General features: G+C 34.7%; 2 protein-coding genes across 2 annotated transcripts in view; both read left to right on the top strand.

Moving 5' to 3' along the window:
* The window catches only part of LOC306849103 (adherens junction-associated protein 1-like), a gene marked incomplete at its 5' end in the record, with an annotated part of 112,568 nt that extends 105,810 nt beyond the window's left edge, over positions 1-6,758 (top strand). The window contains 3 exons of the mRNA XM_079383952.1: positions 1,866-1,953; positions 4,867-5,109; positions 6,636-6,758. Coding sequence (XP_079240078.1) covers positions 1,866-1,953; positions 4,867-5,109; positions 6,636-6,708 — 404 coding nt within the window. The 3' untranslated portion in view covers positions 6,709-6,758. The remainder of the gene's footprint in view (positions 1-1,865; positions 1,954-4,866; positions 5,110-6,635) is intronic.
* Positions 1-16,329, top strand: part of LOC306849709 (uncharacterized protein) — a 919,849-nt gene that overhangs the window by 322,654 nt on the left and 580,866 nt on the right. The gene's annotated exons all lie outside the window — the stretch shown is intronic.

Raw genomic sequence — 16,329 nt, 5'->3', positions numbered from 1 at the left:
GATATTTGTGAAATGATATATCACTTTTATTACTATATACTAAATAATGCAAACAGCCCGACAGTTTGGTGGTTGCAAACTGGGGACTGTGGTGGAATGGATTAGTTTGTTATTTTTCTCCAACGGATAAAAAAAATACAGTTCTGAGTTTGTTTTTGATTACTGACAAACATTGTTCACTTCTTATTTTTTTCTGGCCACCCCAAATATATCTAAAATCAAATCAAGGAAGACTATTTCTTGTTCAGATGCTGCTGATGTCTTCATGAAAGTAAATATTTCACGCAGCATGATCTAGACAACATGCATTACTGTAAATTTTGTTTCAGCTTCAAATGACAGAAGATGCAAAATATGGTTAGTTAATTGATTCACAAAACTAAAAGGAAAGTGCATATTTTGGCTACATTTCTATTTTGTTTTTCACATTCTTAATCACATTTTTGCCTTAATTAATTTAAAGGGTCCTGTGGTGTGACGAATTAATTATATTTATATAAATATATTGATATATTTATATAAATAAATGGTTATGTGTTCATATTGTTGGCTCTTTGACACGGTTTTTTTTTGTTGTTTTTTTAAATGTCTGCTAAATGTAAGTATTGTACTTAGTCTCTCAATTAATATATCATAACACCAGCATACATAATAACTGTAAAATAATTAGCTAAATATTTTTTTACATTACTTTAAATGTCAATGTCCCAAAAGTATTTCATGCCAACTACTCATATTTCACAATAAGTGGCATTTTCACAGATTTGATCTTGTACTTTGTACTTGATTTGTAATGTACAAAGGCAGCATAAATGTATTTACAGATGAATCACTATTGTGTGACACAGCGTAATAAACTCTGAAAGTTATGTCTTTTATTAAAATATAGATGTATGTCTTTTAAATAAATATCAAAAACACAAAATGAGCAGACACATTTAACGAACACTGCAAAGAAAAAAAAAGGACAGGACATTATCATTAATTCAAGATACAGTAAAATCTATATGAAAAAAAAATCATAATTAATACAGTACATTGTATTTTTATGTCCCCTATTTTTCCCAGTGAAGATAGCGTTATAACTTACACAGCAAATTAGTCCACGTTCATATCCTCTATCGGATATTGAGGTTGACACTTAGCCCCATGTGAAGCTACTGTGCTCGGTGAGGTAAGGTTATAGTGTTATAACTCTGAAATGGTTATGTGAATAAATTAATGCTGGAACCGTGGAACTCCCTTAGGTCCTGCAAACTAACCATTCACATAAATGTGCCGCACCAAGCCGTGCCGCATTCTCATATCCCGGATACTTTAATATGGATGCTGCTGTTCCTCACAGACCCGCACACAAATACTTTAATATTGATGGGGAAATCTATAAAATTGCTTCCTTCACTCTTATCAGCTCCAGCAAGAAATGGAAGTCGTGGCACTCTTTATATCTAAAAGTCTGTAACTGCGGCTCCCCTCAGGGTTTCATTTCTATCCATTCAGGAGTGACGGAGTGAGAAAGACAGCGTAGCTCATAGTTCTTGTGACGCTTTTTATTCTGGAACAGAGAGTTCTAGTTCTGCATTAATTGTTGTTTGCTGACCTTTAGCCAGCTGGTGTGCTTGCCATCTTCTCCCAGTCAAGCTGTTTCATGCTCCAGACTTTGTGAAATGGTCAAATGAACAATTGAATTACTGTAACGGTGGCAGACGGGGCTTAGAAGAAGCTACGCTGGCACATATAGAGCGGTGCATGTTAAGATGCAGAATCAGTGTTATTGCAATCAAATACCTTACAAAAGGCACTGGCGCTCACATGAGTTGCCATGGAGACAATGATAACTATGCTGTCTTTTTTTCTCTTCTTAGGTCTGGCTGTTCACCAGATCATCACCATCACTGTGTCCCTCATCATGATCGTTGCAGCCTTGATCACTACTCTAGTCCTTAAAAACTGGTAGGAAACATTCTTTTCTTTCAGCACTGTGTCTCAATGATTTTTCTGTCTGTGTTCCTCGTCTGTCTCTCCCTATTCCTGTCACTCAGTCTGTTTATTATCTTTTCAAATCTGTCCTTTTCTATCACTCTGTCTGTCAATGTGGACAGTGACCCCTTATTGCGCCAAGCAATCCGGACACTCGTACACAATAGCTTTTCCCAAACCTGTTGAGCTTCCTCCATAGGCAAGAGCTGATAAAGAGCTGATAAAATGTAAAAACTGTAACTTGAATGCAATGTAAGTCTCTTTGGATAAAAGCGTCTGTTAAATGCATAAATGTAAATGTAAATGTAGGCAGCATCTCAAGGCATCTAAGATACCTTCTTTTGGAATTTGTATGAATCTTCTGCAGAGAGAGCAATCCTAGAGTGCATTGCAACATGAATGTGAGAGCTTTATTTTCATAAAGTAAAAGTTCATTAAATTATAAAATAATTGCTAAAAACAGTTATTAATAAAAAATAATGCTAATAAAAAGGCAAATAATTAAAAATATTTTTTTTTATAATATTTGGAAACGAGAATGTTCATTACCCAGGACTCAACAAATACTTAAAATTACTTCTTGAAAAAAGTAGCAATATTAATATTAAAAATAATACATTTACATTTACATTTAGTCATTTGGGAGACGCTTTTATCCAAAGCGACTTACAATTGGGGAATACACAAAGCGATTAATCTTGAAGAGGCAATCAGACAGAGGAAGTGCTCGTAACACCAAGTCTCAGTCATTGTTCAAATAAGTACAAGCTAGTAAGCGGAGAGAAAGATAGAGGAAAAGAGTTTTTTTTTTTTGAGTTTAGGATGAAGTCAAGTACTGCCGAAAGAGATGAGTTTTCAGTTGTGGCTTGAAGATTACCAGGGATCCGGCGTTCCGGATAGGGGTGGGAAGATTATTCCACCAGCCAGGAATGGTGAACGAGAATGTTCTGGAGAGTGATTTTGAGCCTCTCTGTGATGGTACCACAAGGCATCGCTCACTAGCAGATCTCAAACTTCTGGAGGGGATGTAGGTTCGTAATAGTGAGTGGAAGTAGGAGGGTGCTGAGCCTGTGGTAGTTCTGTACGCAAGCATCAGTGTCTTGAACTGGATGCGAGCTGCCACTGGTAACCAGTGCAAGGAGATGAAGAGGAGTGTAACACGCGCTCTTTTGGGCTCGTTGAAGATCAGTCGTGCCGCTGCATTCTGAATCATTTGTAGAGGTTTGATTGTGTTTGATGGCAGACCAGCCAGAAGAGCATTGCAGTAGTCCAGTCTAGAAGCAACAAGGGCCTGGACAAGAAGTTGCGCAGCATGCTCTGTCAGAAAGGGCCTGATCTTTCTGATGTTGTGTAGTGCAAACCTGCAGGATCGAGCAGTCTTTGCAATGTGCTCTTTGAAGGTCAGCTGGTCATCAAAGATTAAACCAAGATTTCTGACCGAAGTTGATGGGGTAATCATTGATGAGCCTAACTGAATCGTGAAGTCATGCTGTAGAGTCGGAGTGGCAGGGAAGACCAGAAGTTCCGTCTTTGCCAGGTTGAGCTGTAGGTGATGTTCTTTCATCCACGCCGAGATGTCCGCCAGGCAGCCTGAGATCCGTGCAGCTACCGTTGGGTCATCTGGTTGAAAAGAGAGATAGAGCTGTGTGTCATCGGCATAGCAGTGATAGGAGAAGCCATGTGCATGTATGATGGGACCCAGTGATGTAGTGTATGTGGAGAAGAGGAGGGGTCCAAGAACCGATCCCTGAGGAACTCCAGTGACCAGTTGATGTGGTTTGGATACCTCCCCTCCCCAGGCCACCCTGAAGGATATAATAATAATTAGACACAGATACAATAGAAATGTGCATGATTCAAGATTCTGAAAATTATTTTTAAAAATGCTAAAAATTTAAATAATACTGATAAAAATGTAATAATTACGTTTATTATCGAAGATACTGCTGAAATATGGTAATAATAATAATGAACATTATTACATTTTTTTTATAATTAGAAGCTGACTGTTTTTCATATGCAAAAGTAATTTTCATGATTCAATATTCATTCAATACTAAAAATTATTCCTAAAAAATTGGTATTAAAAATATTAATAAAATGTTAAAAATCTAAAATCTTTTTATAATTAATAAATAATTCAAAACTCAAATGTTCATTGTCCAAGATACTGTTAAGCAACTGGTTGTGGTAGCAGCAGTAGTTGTATTAATAATAATAATAATAATAATAATAATAATAATAATAATAAATGATTTAAGATAAATATTATTTATTCAAGATTAATTAAATTCAGAAAATTATTTCTGAAAAATCTTAATAAAATAGTACTAATAAATTGTTAATTAATAAAAAATAATTAAAAAATAAATAATTAAAAAACTAAATGTTCATTATCCAAAATATTGCAGAAAAATTGGTAGTAACATATATATATATTTTTTTTAAATAAAGCAAATAGAAACTGAGCGTTTTACAGATACAAGAGAAAGGTTCATTATTCAAGAATAAAAATACATAAAATTACATAAAATAATTGAAAATGAAAAAAATCAGTAGAAACACTATTTTACCCCAAATTTGTGTGTACTATGTAAATTCATGCTAAAGTATCGAGCTGATCTTCACATGTTGTTACATTGAAATCAGCTTTTGTTGAGTCATTTTGCTGCACTATGTAGAGCATTTCAGATCAGTCATTTTTGAGGTTCTATTTCAATCAGAATACCTATTTAGGAAATACACAGCGAGGAGACTCACTAGGTTTTGAGCAGAGCTATATTTGTCTGTGTCTGCCTCCCCAGTCCATGTTAAATGTAGGACAGACACGGTGGTTCAAGGTATGATTTTATGTTGGCTTTGTGAATTTGGTGCGTGTTTTTGTAGTTGTGCGCAGTCCGGGAATGGCCGACACAGCAGCCACCAGAGAAAGATCAACCAGCAAGAGGAGAGCTGTCAAAACCTGACCGACTTCACGCCTGCCCGCGTGCCCAGTAAGGTGGACATCTTCACCGCCTACAACGACAGTTTACAGTGCTCGCATGAGTGTGTGCGGGCCGGCATACCGGTGTACACAGACGAGATGATCCAGCACACACCCATCTACAAGACATCCTACAATGGAAACAGGCAAGAGTCCAACATTAATATATATTCTGTAGAAAAAAAACTGGGCTGGATGTTGCTACTGCTGACCAAGTAGTTTGGACAGCGAAGAGACTGAACTGACAGCACAGTCCGTACATTCTGACAGGGTTTGGCTTCCTCGTAACATAGAGTAGGTTTAATGCTGTCAGAAATAATGTTCATTCTGAAAAGCTTGAACACTGGACCAAAACAGAGCAAAAGAAACATTATGCACTAATGTATAACATGCTGTTTAAAGTGCACATCACATTTGACCCTGGCTGTTTGCCATTTTAACTTTTTTTTTTTTTTTTTTTACTAAGGGCCCATTTACACAACTGAAAACGGAAAACCTTTTATGCGTTTTGGCTGTTTATTTACATGACAATGGCTTTTTAAACGGCTCCTAAAAATGCAATCTTTTGAAACCAGTTTCAAAGTGCAAGTTTTTAAAAACAATATAGTATTGTCACGATGCAAACTATATTCAATAAATAAATAAATTGAAATGTTTCTTTACAAAGTGACATCGCCATCTACTGGTATGCATAATGCAGTGTTTTAGTCATTTTCGCGGATCCATGTGAACGGAACGTTTTGACTATGTTGTTGTCAGTATGCAAAACTTTTCAAAAATGCAAAAAAAAACTTTTCTTATTCTACTTGAATTATCTTTTTTCATATATATATTTTTTAAATAACAGTGCAGTTTCAGAATAAAGGTACAAAGTTAAAAAAAAAAAAACTTTTGAACCTTATTAACCTTTCTTAGTGCCTACAGTGTAAGAATAGAGTGTTGTACCTTTTTTCTGAACTGTCCTTTAGCTGACAGACAGTTTCCATATAAAAACTTTCTTAGAGAAGTTGCATCTTTAAATTCATCCTGTATAATGCACCACCGCTACAGCCATCCACACACAGACAGACTCTCTGGCAGTTGCATCATGTCTCATGCTGTTTTTTCCTGTAGTTATAAGTTATTTTTTAGCCATTTATGACTGCTTGTCAAGTTAATAATAGCCCAACTTTTATATGTCAGTGGTCTTAAAACCCCTGCATTCTGTTCCATTTAAACTGTTTTTGAACGCAAGAATGTGATAGTTTCACCATTCTTAAAGTGCTGCTTTTAACATGTTTTTCCCTGCTACAATCTTCAATGACAGAATAATTTAGCTTTTAATGTGCATTTCAAAAATAATCCGTTGAATCTGCCAGAGAGTCATTATTTTTCAGATAAGTATGTTGTGACAGTTGTGTATTCTTGTTTTTTGTCCTTCCATTGCCCTTGTCTTTATAAGAGACTGAGTATGAGCTTTAAATTGTTTGAATAATTTCAGTGCTGCTTCATTTAATACTGTATGCTTCTGAATACAAAAGCCTAGATGAGAGGGTTTAGAGGAAATGTAACTGTGGGCGCTTTGTTTGTGGTATAATGCAGTTGCCACATAAAAAAGAATCTTGAATTAGGGAGTGGGACAGAAGTGCTTATATCTGCAGGATTGAAGAGCTGATCTGTCTGTCTATTCCAGACCGTCGCCCACTGAAAGGCAGCTAATCCCTGTGGCCTTTGTGTCTGAGAAATGGTTCGAGATCTCCTGTTGAGGCCCTTTTAGTACCTTTGGGTTGAGCCCACATCTTCAATTTGTGCCCTGGTACGTACTGTATTTCCTATGGCTCTGAAGTCTATTTGGTGTAATTCTGACATGCTTTTCCAGTGCTTGTGTACTTACTAGAAAATCACAGTTCCTCAGGGTTCAACAGAGATATTTCTCTAGTCATAGAACTGAAATGAGTTGTAGACTTGTGGCTCGTATCTTTTAAAATTGTGCTGAAACAAAATATACACCAACAGCAGAAATATAGTGTGAAATTGAAATACTAATATAATGGTAACACTTGCATTTATATTAGGTATCATGTAGCTAACAATGAACATTTTTTACAGAAATAATTTGTGACGGTATCATATAATGAGCAATACATTTGTTATAGTATTTATTATTCAAACAATACATTTTTACAGTATTTATTAATCTTTGTTAACAGTAGTTAAAAAAAGACTACTGTTCACTGTTAGTTCATGTTAGCACAGGTCCATTAAATAATATGAACAGATACTTTTTAAATATTCTATTAGTCAGTGTTATTTTACTATCATGAGATATAATGGTAGTTTTTATTAATATTTTGAATTAGTTTTATATTCTGTTTCTGTTTTAATTGTGAAAATATTACGTTTTTTATATGTCTACATAGTTTTTATTTTTTATTTAATATTTTAATTTTTTTATTTTAGTACATCAAGTTAAACTAATATGTTTCTTTGGGAACTAGCTGAATTAAATATTTTATTTTATAAACATTTATTTTAAAGTAACAGATTTGTATGGTTGTTGTCAACTATAATTACCCTCTTATTAGTAAATACTGATTTTAACATGAATCAATATTACAAAAATGCAGAAGTATATTAGAAGCAGAAGTTTTTTAATTGTTAGTTCATATTAACTAATGTGTTTAACTAATGACAAATGGAACCTACTGTAAAATGTTATCAATTACTTAATCTAGGTTAATTTCTATATGTACTAATATATTTTTAACATTTCAAGTTGTATAAAGTAACATGTAAGTTAATGCTTTATTTTTTCTTATATTGCTTTTATAGTAGTTTATTTACACTATCAGTTCTTATTCATTATCACTATGCACTGTTTTTACACTGTTCAGTTCTTATTCTATTTAAAAAGCCATATCAATTTAATATTTAAATACTTAAATTGAATGTTTTCTACTTTCAGGATCTCATTGGAAATCCTGTCAATCAAACACAAAAGACTAAAACACAATAAAGCAAAACAAAACCACAAGAACAAGAACATCAACAACAAGCAATTACAAAGACGGGAAGCGAGACGAACAGGCAGTTTTGTACAAATGTCGGATCTCTCTAGAAGTGGACTGAAGATGTTTATTTTTCTAGACTGATGCAGTGCTATGGATACCACTCCCAAATTATTTTCCATAGACATGTGATCATTTTAGAGATGATATACCTAGAGCTGATATATTATATACGTGTTTTACTGCACATGTGGGGGTGTGCTGGAGAGGAGAGGCCGTGGGGACACTCTCTGACACGATACGTCTGCTTGTGTGGAGAAAAAACTCTCCTGAACTTTGTGCCAATAATGCCATTATGTGCCACTACATATATAGATGGGACGCATTCAGTTTTGTGGAAAATTACAGACACATCAAGTAATTTCAGTGACTGTCTCCCAATATCAATCTGTCATCCGTTTTTGTATAAAAAGTATGAATATGTATTTGAAATATGTTTTGTAGCTGAGGAAATAGCTGAGGAAACATGTTACAAATGTCCAAAAAATATTTATATGGAGCACTATTCATTTAGAGGAGAAAAAAAAATGAACCCAGTGAGGAATAGTATACCCAGGTTTTAATTTCACTACATTGTTACTAGGCCCCGTTTTAAAGGAATAGTCTCTATTTTTATACAAACGAGGTTACATATGACTCAGACAGACCCAATTCAACTGGACTCTTGGGACTGTTAATCTGCGAGCGGAGGTTCAATGAAAGCTATCAAACTATGTGGAAGCCAGATTCAGTATTCATTTAAAGCTTATTTGATTTGCCAAAGGCATGCTTCAGACGCTTGTTGAGTTTCCTTTTTTTTATCACTGATCAGAAATTACATGCACGGGTTAATCATGTTTACGGACTCACAGACCCTCAGAGAGGTGTTTGATACCTGAGATAGTTTGTTAGTTTGTGGGTCGAGCCTAAATAACACAATTATCTATTAAAATATTACAAAAAAGCTAATAAACCTCCTCTACGCTTTAATTACAAAGCTTAATTGGAATAAATTATCAGCCTTGTGCATAGACTCATAAAGGACAAAATATTGTGTTACTTTACTTTTGTGCCTAGTAATTTGTGCCAACTTGATTTCATTTGTTTACTTCTATATTTAAATCTGCAACAAAACCACGAATGTCCCCCTTTCATTGTATGCTATGTTTTAATTTAAGCTAATATTTTATTACACATTACTTTATTACTATTGACTCAAAGGCAAATATTCCATCAGCAGAAACAGAAAAGTCTAGTGCCAATCATTTTAATAGCAATCAGAAATGCAGTAATATACAAACAGCATGAAACTTGCCAATCAGTTTGATTTACTGATAAAGTCAGCAGGAATAAATTATACTTTGGATTAGTGTGTGTGTGTGAGAGAGAGAATGTGTGTGTGTGTGTGTCTGAAATCGCAACTCTACTCGAGCATCACTAGACCAAAGAGCTCCGCTGTGGGAAGCAGTACATGAACAGACCAGGACAGTTATTCTGTACATGACGAGTAAAAAAAATAAGAGGGAGGATAACTGTTATTTTATCCTAAAACAGATGTTTAATGGTTACAATTACATATTGTAAAAAGGCAAACACTGTGAACTAGGAAAATAGTTGTTTGCAATAGTCTGTCACTGAAAGTGAAACGTCTTGGAGTAAATTTAATCATAGGTTTTCAGATGTTCCTCAAAATGTTTATAAGCAGTAGAGAATTGTGATTACTGTTTTCATCCTCGGAAGACAGCAATACATATGAAGTTTTGTCAACTCTTTTCTTTTTTTCCCTCCACAATTGTCTATAATTGACCAATTTAGGAGATCATGTGAACCACACTGGCCAATCATGTTAGGTATTTAGAAAAGTACTAATTATATACTGGAACACTAAAGCTCTGTATTATGTACACGTGTAAATGTGTTTTCTATATATTTACCTCTATTCTATCTTGTGATTTTTTCACAGGATCAGTGAAAAAAAAAAACAAACAGATTTTTTGTTTACATTGCATAAGTTGCTGCAGAGGTTACAGACAGACAAATATACACATTTTTGTTGTGCCAAGCCTAAAAAAAAAAAACAAACAAAAAAACTTGTTTCTGCTGTAGCTTTAATTCTTCGAATAATTTGGAAATTCCAGGTCATTTGCATTACATTTTAATACAAGGAATCTATCATGGGATAAGATGCATTACAGGCATTTTGTGGGTTTCAAGAGTATGATTTTTTTTTTTTTTTAGTCCAAGTGCTAAACAGGACTCTTTGAGGTAAAAAAAAAAAAAAAAAACTTTTAATTTTTTATTTGTTTTGGTTAAATTAAAAACACTTCAGGTGTACTCTCAGAGAATGAGAATAGCTCCACACCACCTCAGTCGACAGCTCAATAAACTGAACGTCAATTAAAAAAAACACAATAAACCTGCACAGACGACTGGTCCATGTGACTGCCGGCACAGAAGAAGATTTGTGCTGTGAGTCTGATAAACATGTCTGGCGTTTGACTGTGTGTGGAATGTTGATTTGTTCTTCAGTCTTGACACAGAGCTCAGAATCAGATGAACAAAAATCTGCTGAATAAAAGGTTAATTGACTTTGTGCTAAGCCCCGCCTTAAAAAACTTCTACTGTAATTTACCAACAGTTTGCCATATCATAAGACAAGCTTATGAAAGCATGTTTGAATAGTTTAAAATGCAATTTTATAGAAAGTAATATAATATAAAACACATTATATTATATTATATTATTAAAATTGTGTTAATAGGTCAGTTTATTTTGTCTGGATTTTAATATTATTGCATAAACATATCTTTAAAGAAAAAAATGAAGATAGTAATCTTCATTCCATCCCACATAATAATAATTAGCTTTTTTTCCTTTTACATTTTGTTTTTTTTTACCACTAATGGGCACATTTTACTGCAAGTCATGCTTTTTATGTACATCTCCCATCATTTCCGATTGTAGAGTCTGTAAGGCTTGTCTTAGTGAACAACAGTACCAATGGGACAGCGGTTAGGGCAATAGACAACCATTTTCATCTGTGCGTTACACCTGAATGTGCTTTCTCATTCACTTTGAGTCTATCGGAACTTTCTCTGAATGAAACCTGCTGAATCCAGTGCAATATGATGTTTTTTATATGACAAATACTTATAAATCAGAGCCCTCCTCGTTGTTGACATGTAAATTACACACTGCTTATTGTAAAGGCTTATTTTGTTGTCATGTGTTGTATTTTTTTGTTTTCATGTGGTACTATACTCAGGCATCATCTATCTATGAACATGTTATTTTATAAAAGGCAAGTATCTAATGTTTACGGACACAAATCTTTGTTGGCTTCAGTTCTGTTAGTTTTTTTCTTTTCTTTTTTTTTCGTAAGCGATGCACATTTGCAGAGTCACATTTCATGATGACAGGTTTCATATGGTGCAGAACGTACTCCTAAACGTCCCCCCCAAAAGCCCAGGGCTGTCAGGAGAGATTACGCCAAATTCCTCCTTGTGTGACAGAGATCCGTAAAAACCGTTTAAACTTATAGAAACCAGAAACTCTTTACTGAGGCTTAGTCAGGGAGTATCTGAGATGGTCTTTGGCTTTTGATTCGCTGCAGGTACAATTTATTACATTGCTCCATATTCCATGCGAAAACAACCTGACACATGTCCTGTTGTTGCCATAGAAATAAAAACTTTGTACTTTGTGTACCTTAACTTTTTATATTTGTGTCTAATATATCGATGAGTACCTCTTTTTTCTTTTATATAAGATCTATGAATATAGTACACAACACAATATATGAGAAAACACATACATGAAAACACATACACGGATGCTGTATGAACTAGCAGTCTCTGTGTCGAAATAGTGCTGTGTACTTTTATTTTGTGTCTTTGAGTCTCTCTCTCTTTCTCTTTTTGTAGGTATTGGTAAAGTTACATTTCCAGGTGACATTGATTTTTCTTGTTCTAAAGCTCTCTGTGTTTTGGCCACTGTAAATGCAGCTGTCATCAGAATGAATCTGTACATTTAGTACTCTCTCAAGTTGCTATTAATAAGATGTTAAAATGAAATGGGCTGTCTTTCTATAAACACCATCAAATGTTTGTAAAATGATTATGGCGTGTTATTTGGACTGGGACAATGATATTGAAAATAAAAGTCATTTAAAAAAGAAAGGCACTGTGTGCTGGCATATTACTGCTGATTGTTTCTTGAAATCATTTATTTCACGTCCTATTTATCCAGTGCTATTTGTGAAAATTGTATTTCGTGAACAGAATTGTTTGCAGCCTCTAATATTTAATTTTTTTCCTATAGATTGAACCAGATGAGATCTTATTTGGATAGCTAAAACATCAGGACTAGTCCTACACCGCCACTAAGACATGAAAGAGTCCAACCAGATTTTTACCAGATGGACCGCTGTATGATTTCCCATAAAATATGACATTGTGTTCCCATTTATCAAAAGACTAGGCTAAACAAAGCCTAATGAGCAGCAATTCTCTGTTGATGATCGAGATGAAAAATGAAAACACTCCATCATGCTTCAAGGAACAACAGGAGGCAGAGAGACAGAGAGAGATGGTGAAAAGGATTGTGCCGTGAAATCAACACGACAATGTGCCAAAATATTGTCCATATTGATGGATACCCCAATAAGCAGAAGTCTACGGAAAGCTCAATGAAAGTACCAGACGGGAACTTCAAGGGGGCTCAGATTTGATAAGATTCTATATAAAATGTATCAAATCGAATCTAACTGATTTAATTTGATCCAAACCTATAGAATATACTCAATAGAACTGAGGTAATAATTTGCACTCAATTTGTTTGGAATGATTTCATCCCATGTGTTGAGTAAAGATTATATTCAACAGCTATGACACGCTGAAAGAAATCAGGGAAAGTCTTATGTTTGTTAATACATTACACCAGTAATGACTTATAAAAACTGATTAATATGAACTCTTGATTATTATTGTAGATTTGGCAGCAAGCATAGCCAATGTTTACAATGAACAAGTAGTTGCTTCCCTAGTAAAAAGTAATATATTTAAAATACTTTTATTTCGTACAAAGTATAATTCAAATCCATTAACATATTTATTGATATGTCGCTCAAGACTTACTAATGTAAAAATAATAGTTCAACTTTATTTGGAGTCCTACTTGTGCACAATGCACATTTCTTAATATTAAGCCTAAAATGTGTTTTAATGTCACTATTGATGAGGACTGTATGATCTTTGAGTAATATCGGTCTTTAAATGCAAGATATTTCGTTTAGAACAATTGAATATACTTCAGTATATCTTTAGTTGGACATCATCACTACTTCTGCACAATTAAAGTGCATTAAGTACAAAATTAGTTGTTCCAATTTAGCAAATTTTTACTAGTTTAGTATACTAAACGTACAATTGCAGGGTTTTTCATTAAGTACATAAATATGTAAATGTATTTGTAGTATACTTAGCATTAAATAGATGTATTTCAAATATATTTTAGTATATTTATTTTTCACTAGGGTTGTCACTCCACTTGCATTAATACAGCAACTGCTCATAGAGAGAAGAAACACTACAAACGTATTAAAATTTTTTAAGCCCTCAACCTAACAATAAGCTCTACTCTTCGACGCAATGAGTAAAATTCATCCTGACAAACTTTTTTCGTACATAACTGAACATTAACAGGTCTTTAACTTTATTTAAATACACACTGCACTAACAGTTATTCTCCTGATCCAGCAATATGTAAAGCATTCTGGGAACTAAAAATTCCAATGTAACACATATTTACATAAATTGGACAATTGAAACTAAATGTTTAGAAATTGTGCATTATAACGTTATGTCGTGACGATATTAGTGAATCCCCTAATGTCGTCACTACATAACTGGTAGTGACCGACAGATAGGGAACTAGGGTTGCAAAAAGGTGGAACATTTCCAGTAAATTTTGGAAACATTCCAGAAATTTTGGAAACTTTCCAGGATTTTTTGGAATCTTCCAGGGATTTTGGGAAAGTTTCCAGAAATTGTCCACCTGTTTGCATCCCTAATTTTAACTATATTAAACTAACAGCAAAAAACATTTTTAGAGACTACGGCATATTCTCTCCCATCATTTCAAGGTATTTTAGTTTTAACAGTTTGATAAATATTTGTCAGACAGAACGCTATCGTCACCGCTCTTATCTGATGCCCATATCTGAACGGGATGCTTTAATCTGATTGGTTCTCTTGACAGGGCGCTTCCTCTCTGGGGCGTTGAGAGTGAGAACAGGAGATGAACACCTGCTGTCAGAGCCTCTTACATCTCATCTTGGAGCTTCAGACAGCAGACAATCCCACAGCCCCACAAAAGCATCAAGCCGACACCAAACCGGCTCACATTCACAACCCTCGCTTATTTATTGATCAGTTTTTGCTGCAAACAACTAATAGGCTGTACATTCAGGTGAATGGCACACAAAGCAACTGATGATGAGATCTGAATTGCAGAAATTGCATCTTTATTGCCAACACACCCATCAGCCCGCTGCTCAGATCTTCATTAGCGGTGCAGTGGTGATTCGGCGCTCTCTCCAGCGGGACTCCAGTCACTCCTGTGACCGGGGTACTAACACGCCTACTCGCCTACATTTGCATTAGCTTCAGCTTTTCATTTCTCTCTGTCATACTCGGCAAAAATAAATATTGAAAGGCTTTGTAATCATGACAAGTGTATTTGTGTTGCTAAAGCAATTACCTGTGATAAAATCAAGGTAAACATTACGAAACATAAAAGCAAATTGCGTTTCTCTCTCACGCTGCCTCCTGTTGCTCCTAAGGAAGCCTCACTGCATTCATATGAGGCTGTTCTGATCCCTAGCTTGCCTGACACTCACACACAAGCACATTCCAGATTCTCTATTCACACACACACACACACACACACACACACACAGATACATGGATACTGACTGACAGCCACACTTGCATCCCTTCCACCCCTTGACAGCTGCATAGAGACTCCAGACTAGCTGACAAAAGGCCATCAAACACAAACACACACACACACTCGCTCACTCACAGAAGATATGACAGACGTCTGCAGAAATGTGCACTTCACACACTTCTGTGCTCACTGACTTCATCACACACACTCTGTTCCAGCTGTTAGTCTATTAATTGTGATTATGCAGGCAGTGCCCATGTCTTCATCACAGCGAGGACAGCAGCTGTAAGATGGAGCTGGAATACCTTCAGCCCACTGGAGCTGCTGTCACTCTCGCTGTCTTCCTGACAGTCACGCCCTGCCGCTTCACAGACCGTCCTTCACACGCACATCCTCTAGCATCAACTCTTCCACTGTTCTCCATCGTTATTTTAGAATCCGTTGTTACAGCATTTCACAATCTCTAATATTGATATAGAACCTCCTCCATCGTTACTGTGCAATACAGTATTCTATAGTTTTGGCATAAAATCTACTTTAGAAATAATATATCAATGTTGAAATAAAATATACTCTAAAGATTTTGTAAGATCCCCAAATATGATAACCTTGGTGTTATATAGGCAGCTATATACTTCATGCATACATGTTTCTCTCTGTGTGAGAGAAAGACTGATATTTATAGACAGGTTTGTTTTCATTATTAAATTATTTTAACATGAGCTGTAGAATGGATTTTATATTGTTTATAAGCCAAGCAAAAAAAATATTATCTAAAATATACAAAATAGCTTAATAGCAGTTAGATAGAACTTCTTTTTTATTACCTTTAAAGTCACGATGAAACGAAAGTAGCAAAAGATCTTTTCTTCTAAAGATAAGTAAAATGGATATCTAAAAAGAAAAAAAGTCTTGAGTCATTGATTGCTGAATGCATGGAGGAAGTGCATAATTTACTGAAGTTCTAAGAGTAGTCTGTCGTTTCACCTAAAGATTGAGTTATGATTAAAAATTATGAGGAAAAAAAAATTATGCTGAAATTTAAATCCATCGATGAATTGTTCACTATAAGTTCAATAACATATTTAGAAAATAGGTGAAATTATTGAAATCAAGTGAATTATTTCACTTTAATTAGAATACTGTTAAATGCATAAACCTGAAAATATTTTTTTTAATTTAAATTTTAATTTGAATAGCCATCTTCACCACAAATATCAAAACCGTTTGACCTTGACCAGATGATCAAAAACACTCAGAAAAATCAAAACATTTTGTTGAACGTGCAGGAACTATGTGGAGATTTGCTTTTCATTTCATCCTGTTCAAGGCAGGGTATATGATTTGATTCTTTTTTTTTTTTTTAATGCTGGTTGAAAGTCTCTTCACATC

The sequence above is a fragment of the Barbus barbus genome (assembly GCF_936440315.1).
Source record: "Barbus barbus genome assembly, chromosome: 29".
Taxonomy (NCBI): domain Eukaryota; kingdom Metazoa; phylum Chordata; class Actinopteri; order Cypriniformes; family Cyprinidae; genus Barbus; species Barbus barbus.
This window is presented reverse-complemented; position numbering and strand designations above follow the sequence as displayed.